Raw genomic sequence first — 7,488 nt, 5'->3', positions numbered from 1 at the left:
GCTCCCCGCGAGCGCCGTGCGGTCCCGGGCGGAGCTAACTTGGCGCCTTCGCCGCCAACCAACCCTGCAGCACAGGTGCGGGATCCGCGGGGCTTTGGCGCGCACAGAGTCTAGATCCCACATTTCCGAATCGAGGACACTAGCTCAGGGGAGCAAACGTGCCGCGCTCTGGGAGGGCCACCCAGCTATGGCCACCCCGGGTGCTAGCTGACACCCCGCAGTCCCAGGCCCTGCACCCTTCACTTTTCATCACAGCTAACCGAGTAGGAAGCCAGTTGATCATTTCAGCCTTCCCAGACCGGAAGGTCTTGGAGACGAAGAGCGAGAAGGGTCCTCGGGGTCCAGATGCCTGGGAAAGGGAGAGGCTGGCTCCAAGCTCTGTACTGAGTACTCGGAACCCCACCCATCCTTGTGAACATGTGTTTTACTTATTCTTTTTAGGAGGTAGAAAAGTGTGTTGAGATATTGGGCGTTGGGAGTCCGAGAAGTTTGCTTTTTCTTAAACAGGCTCATCATTTTCTTTTATTGCAACAGAATTCTATTCCCTGGATGTGAATCATTCTCCTGGCATTTGGCATCGGAGTCAGCAGGTCGGGGATATGGGCACCTGATTGCAAATGACCACACCTATGTAGAAAATTGTGGCTGAGAGGTTCTGGGTGGCTGGAGATAAGAAGTTGCACCACCAAAGCTAAATTCTTTCCAAGGATTTCTGATCACAGACAGCAAGACTTTGCCCTCATTTACAACTTTTAAAAATCAACATCATAAAAAATGTAACTTACTAAATCGTTCTTTCATAAAAATTTCACCACCAGCTTTCAGGAAGGCAGAGAACTTCAAACTGACAAGAAAGGGAACTTAAAGATGTAAAGGAAACCAGAATCTTGTTCCCAGAGCCATGAGGCTGTGTAGGGAAATCTGTTTAGAAACAGGGATGCAGGAGGAAGTAAAAGGAAATGATGTCACTGCTCTAACCCTTTCAGAAGAGGCTGTTTAAAGTTCTGTTGTTAGGCCTTTTGGCCTCCACTGTGGAGTAATTATTTCTTTCTTAAAACGTAAATCAGTAATAATTATTAATACTTTAGAAATGATACTGGATCAACATATATTGAGTATCAGCGTTGACCATGTATGGAACAGCCACTTGGGTAAGGCAGAAGCATGTGGTTAAGGTCATATCTTTGGAGAATGGCTGCCTAAATTCAGTCCCTATGTGACCGGACAACCAAGGGGTCTGGGCTGCCTGTCACTACTTGAGCCACTTTAGTGGAAACAGGGTTGAATCATACATGAGCGTTTATTCCAATACTGCTGGCAGCATGGGAGAGCAGCTGGTCATCCACAAATATCTGCTCTGCCTCTCCCCATAAGCCAGCTGCTTATGTTTGGTAGAAGGACAAAGATTACATGAGAAAGTAAGAATTACAGACATGGAAAGTAGGCATGGTATAATCATTACAGGTTATAAGTCATGCGGGCTTGGTGGGTCGCAGAGGGTGGGTGCCTCCGGATGCCCTGGGACCAGATTACAGGCAATAGGGGCTGGGGGTTGCACAGGGCGGGCGCCTCGGGGACTAGATTGTTTCAGCCAGGAGGTTGTAAGTCTTGCCATTATGATAGGCAGTTCTCGGGACAGGAGGATGGACTGCATCCGATGTTAGCTCCCAGGTCCCAGGCATACAACTCTCAGCCAGGTTAGAATGTACTTTCTCTAATCTGAACAGAACCATCACAGTTAACAGAGTATGACTAATATTTCTTGTAATTGTGGCTGGTCCCCAATATGCTATTTCTGCCCCTAATACCTACTTATTAGCTGTATGACTGGACTGTTATTTTACTTCTCTGTGCCCCACCTTCTTCATATGCATAGTGGAGATGTTACTAATGATACTTAGTGCCCTAGATTATTGTGAGGCTTATATTAAATCATTCATTCAGTCAATGGGTGTTTTTTATATTGCCTTGTATGCCCCAGGGAGCAAACATGAAAAAATGTCTAGCTTTACAAAATCAACCTTTTAGTGCCTTTCATATTACCTGGAGCATAGTAAGGACTCAAAAAGCTAGCTGATATGATGATACATGTTACTTTATTCAGTGCCAGCTACAGCCCTCCTCTCCCCTTTTTATAGATGAGGAAACTGAGGGTCAAATGAATTGTGTCTAGCTTTAGGAGGTAAAACCAAAACTAGTAATACTTTGTATCCACTATATAGATAGAGGAATATATACTAGAGGCCCGATGCATGAAATTCTTGCAAGAGTAGGCCTTCCTTCCCCCAGTTGCCGGCACCAGCTTTCCTCTGGCACCTGGGACCCGGGCTTCCCTCGCAGCCCTGCCTTTGTCCAGAAGGTTGTCCGGAAGGATGCCTGGTCTAATTAGCATATTACGTTTTTATTATTATAGATGGTGTTAGACCCTGTAACTAGAGAGCCGACCACCCTCTGCTACAGAGAGAGGGCCTGGAAAAATCAGGGCTAAATATTTGCAGGGACTAATGGTGTAATTTCCTGTCGAACTTTGTTCTGAGGTGATCATGGTATTTTTAGAGTGTTTTGTTCCAAGGATGGGTGGGAGCAACTTGCATTTCTAAGTCAACCCTTGGAGATAGGCCAGCATGTTTGAATAATGGTGACGTATGGGTTCCCAATTGAGGCTCCACGAAAGAGCTGCCCTTTTCACCCCTGCATCCGCCCAAGGACTGGACTGCCTCCCAAGGAGCAGGAAGGTCTGTTTATAACTGTAGGCTTGGAGCCTTGTAAAGTGTAAATGCACATTTCACAATCAAACACAAGGAATCAAATGGAAGCCAACCAAAATTTATGTTGATGGGGGACAATTTCCTGTGTTTTCGTTGTTCCCTAGATGGTAGTCTGTCTTGATTAAAAGAAGTCAGCAATCAAAATAGTTCTGCTGGATTTTAAATGAGTCAAAAATTGGCTTTCTAGGAAACATATGTGTAAACCCCTTGAGTCTGAGATTTTTTTTTTCTCTTTTTGAGCCCTTCACTGGTCTAGCTCCACCTCTGGTAGAAAGTAGGCACTGAGTAAATGTTTGTTTAGCCAATGGGCTACTTGATGTTAAAGCCACATCCTCTTCTTGAGGGGGTTTCTCTTTGAACATGGGTTCTGTTTTCTGGATTAAAGATTAAGAGTTGGTGAATTTACTGTGTTTGGAATCCTAGGCTTATTCCATTTAGTAATTTTTTTTTCTTTTAATAGGTTAGTGTGATCTGAACTCAAGGCAAAAGTGGGATAGCATGGCATCTCTCTGGGTAAGTAAAAATCAAATCTTCCTAACACAACAACTTACCTGAGTCCAATCAAAATACAAAGAAAAATATTTTGAAAGTTGTTAAAAAGTTCATCTGAAAAAAATTAACACGCCCAAAAAGCTCGTGGATGTCCCAAAATAATAATAATATATTGTACAGGTATGTAGTTAAAATAATTTATGATGACACTAAAGCAGAGAGGTCAATAACAGAGAATTTATTTAGTACATTATTTGGGAACTTACTATATGATAAAGATGATATTTCATAGCAGAGGAAAAGATGGCTTATTCAATAAATTATGCTAGGAAAACGTCTAGCCATTTAGGAAAAAAGTAAATCTGTATTTCGTCTCATTTCTTACATTGAAATAAATTTCAGGTGGATAAAAGTACTGAAATGAAAGAGATGGGATATGAATAAAATCTATACTAATAAAAAGGTAATGTGCTAATTAGACCAGTCATCTTCCAGACATCCTTCCGGACAAAGCCACCATGGCAGGGGCCGAGGCAGAGGCGGTTAGGGCCGATCAGGCTGGCAGGGGAGGGCAGTTAGGAGCGATCAGGCAGGCAGGGGAGCCGTTAGGGGCATCAGGCCAGCAGGCAGAGGCAGTTAAGGGCAATCAGGCATGCGAGCGATTAGGAGCCAGCAGTCCCAGATTGCTTTCATTGTTTTTCAACAATGAACATACATTATATTTTATAAGTAAGGGGCAGAGGAGGGTTAAAGAATAGCTTGTATGGGGAGGTGACCAGCCCTTACATGAGCAGTGTCAGGGGAAGGGATGCTGTTATATGGCCCCCAATATTACTTCTGTATCACTGGCCAAGAGGCTGACCTCCCCTCCCCTCTTTCCAGGTCTGAAATCCCTGCTACTATTATAGATATCTAGTAGAATCAGATGGAAAAAAAAAAAAACATTTCTCAAAAACGCTGGTATTTAAAAAAAAAAAAATCTCCCTCTAGCCCTTGTCCATTAGTAAACAGGTGTGGAGTTAGTTGGTCAGACTCTCCGGCTGACACTGTCAAAGTCTTGGCACATTTCTGAACAGCTGGAGAGACCCAGGCGAGCGTGAGAGAGGGTACATTAATCTCCTGTTGCAACAGCCATTCATTACATCACAGTTCTACATGTTAGAAGCCCAAACTGGGTCTCGTGGCACTAAAACGAAGCAGTTGGCAGAGCTGTGTTTCTGAAGACTTTGGGAAGGATCCGCCTCTGAACTCATTTAGGTTGTTGGCCACATTTAGTTCCTAGCAGTTGAGGTTCCTTGTTTTCTTGCTGGCTGTCATCAGGGGCTGTCCTATCCCCTAGAGCAGCGGTTCTCAACCTGTGGGTCGCCTTTCACAGGGGTCGCCTAAGACCATCGGAAAACACATATATAATTACATATTGTTTTTGTGATTAATCACTATGCTTTAATTATGTTCAATTTGTAACAATGAAAATACATCCTGCATATCAGATATTTACATTACGATTCATAACCGTAGCAAAATTACGGTTATGAAGTAGCCACGAAAATAATTTTATGGTTGGGTGTCACCACAGCATGAGGAACTGTATTAAAGGGTCGTGGCATTAGGAAGGTTGAGAACCGCTGCCTAGAGGCTTCTGCCAGGCCTCCTACATGGCCGCTGCAGCTCAGAACAGCAACTGTGCATCAGTCCTCCTGCATGCAATCTGTTGGTCTTCCCTCTGGAGCATCTCTCTTCTACCTTCCCTTTCTCCCTCCAGCTGGAGGCAGTTCTCTGCTTTTAAAGCTCAGGTGACTAATTGGGCCCCCCCACATAATCCAGATAATGTCCTGAGGTTGAGGTCTGGAACCTTCATCACATTGGCAAAGTCCCTTTGTCCTGCAACAACACATTCACAGGGCCCAGGGATCAAGGGGTGGACATTTTAGAAGGGAGCTATTATTCTGCCCACCACCAGGGGCTAGGAGTGTGGTGGCCTCAGGGAGTGATCACATTCCTCTTTGGGCAACAGGAAGGAAAGGACAGAGCAGACCACAAAGGGAAGCTCTGGGTGAGAGAGAGGAGCCCCTTCAGTGCAGAAGGAGGCCCTGGCTCCTGCTGCTCCTTCCTTTCTCTCCTGTCGTCTTCCTCTTCTCAAATTAGAGAACTCCCATCTATGAGTGAGATCTCCGAGGACTAATATTAAAAACAACTCAGAACTACTGTGGAAACAGTATGGCTGTTCCTTAAAAAAATTAAGAATAGAACTACCATATGATCCAGAAGTTCCATTTCTGGATAAATAGCCAAAAGAACTAAAAGCAGGGTCTCAAAGAGATACCTGCACTCCCATGTTCATAGCAGCATTATTCACAAGAGCCAAAGGTGGAAGCAACCCAAATGTCCATGGACAGACAAATGGACAAACAAAATTTGGTCTATATATATATATATACAATGAAATATTAATCAGTTTCAAAAAGGAGGGAAATTCTGACACATGCTACAACACAGATGAACCTTGAGGACATTATCCTAAGTGAAATAAGCCAGTAATAAAAAGATAAAATACTATATGGTTCCATTTATATAAGGTATCCAAAGTAGTCAAATGTGTGGAGATAGGATAGAATTGTGGTTGCTAGGGGTTGGGAGGGAAAAAAGAGGAGTCATTGTCTTATGAGTACAGTTTCTGGTTCCACACACTGAACAGTTTCACCTCTACCGAACTGTGCACTTCAAAAGCGTTAATGTGGTCAATTTTATGTTGTTGTTTTTACCACAATAAAAAACACAAACCTTCTGATTTGTGTACATACTCTTATCACTAAGTTACATCTGTTCTCTTGTTCCCTCTTATACACAAAAGCACATACACGCACACACACAAATGAGCAATCCAGTCAGTGTGTTTCTACAAACTGTAGAAGGGTTTGGGCTACCAGTGTGTGGTGAGCTCACTGGCATAATCTGATCAAGAGAGAAGACTTCAGGTGCAATTTCAGTCTTTACGGTTGAAGGTGAAAGAATGGTTGGTTTTCGAGGCCTGGATATTCCCGCTAGGGGTGTTGCAACCTCCCATTGTTTCCGATGAGTAAACAGTCTATGCTGCAGTACTGTTTCCTGTTTGGAAATGGTCACGCACTCTGTTCAGGCTTGTGTTCTACTACTTAACTCTGATGAGAGGACTTGATGGCTTAGTAGTTTATACTCTCTGATTCCTTGTCCCGTGGTCCCTTGTCATATATATATATTGCCTTTAGGTTCATAGCAAGCACTCAGGCAACCCACAATTAAAATGTCTTGGAACATGACTTTTTTATTAAGATACGTAGTAGTATTTTTTTTTTTTTTTACATGCACCTTCTACAATGCCGGCTTTCTCATGCAAATAGTCTGAGCTCCTTCCTCCTTGGTCAATTCCTAACTTACTTTTGCAGAATAATGAATGTAATTACTCTTTGTTTGAACCCTCACATTAGTATTTTTATTATGGAACTAAAATACTTCTAAATTAACTCATAATCATTGTAATCATCATGAACCTTTATAACATCCTAACTTGTGATAGATTCTTCCTTCCCCATTTCAGACTCTAATTTGCAAAATGAGAACGGAGAACACGGAGACTCTAGACCCAAGGGATAAAAGCAGTTTCACACAAAAATAACTTCCCATAAATATGATGCCTACTAACTTCGTTTTGAAAGAGTACATCTAAAGGGTAGTTAAACAATTAAAGCAGCAAGTACCCGGTGTAATGAGCTCTGAGAGCAGGATGAAGACAGTAAAGCTGCAGTCCCAGTTCTCCTTTTCATAACTGTCTAATTGGTTAAAAGGCAGACTCTTGAATATAAAGTTGAGCAAAATACCTAGTCTCTCACTGTCAGTCTCCTCATCTGTAAATGAGTGTACTAATAGTACCTACATTATCTGGTGTTTGTAAGCATTAAATCAGTTATGGAAAATGTATTAACAGTGCCTGGCATGTAGTGAGCACTCAGTAAATATTATAATCATTATCATTTCAATATATTAATTTTTTTCTAAAAACGTAACCCTTGCTAATTAATATCCTTGCAACTGTATTAGGAAAGGAGAGTCTGCCTGTTTCCTGGGCCTGAATTTTTTCCAAATCAACAGTATTTCTCCCTCCCCACTGGAATGCTTTCTCTGAGCTACCTGAAACAGATGGGTTTTCCTCAGGAGAATCTTTCTGACCACTCCTGTTTTCAATTTTCATATA

At 42.6% G+C, this 7,488-nt stretch overlaps 1 protein-coding gene across 3 annotated transcripts in view; it reads left to right on the top strand.

The window, feature by feature from the left end:
* Window positions 1-56: 56 nt before the first annotated feature.
* The window catches only part of ANXA3 (annexin A3), a 51,128-nt gene continuing 43,696 nt past the window's right edge, over window positions 57-7,488 (top strand). For 2 of the 3 annotated variants that reach the window (XM_005857429.2, XM_014544743.1), the window contains exons 1-2: window positions 535-590; window positions 3,229-3,281. In XM_005857429.2, the coding sequence (XP_005857491.1) occupies window positions 3,267-3,281 (15 nt within the window). In that variant the 5' untranslated portion in view covers window positions 535-590; window positions 3,229-3,266. Of the gene's footprint in view, window positions 76-534; window positions 591-3,228; window positions 3,282-7,488 lie in introns of those variants that run through there. The other variant, XM_014544752.1, reaches the window with a different exon arrangement.

Source organism: Myotis brandtii, unplaced genomic scaffold (assembly GCF_000412655.1).
Source record: "Myotis brandtii unplaced genomic scaffold, ASM41265v1 scaffold111, whole genome shotgun sequence".
Lineage (NCBI taxonomy): Eukaryota > Metazoa > Chordata > Mammalia > Chiroptera > Vespertilionidae > Myotis > Myotis brandtii.
Note: the sequence above shows the minus strand (reverse complement) of the source record. Positions and strands in the feature narration are given on the sequence as shown.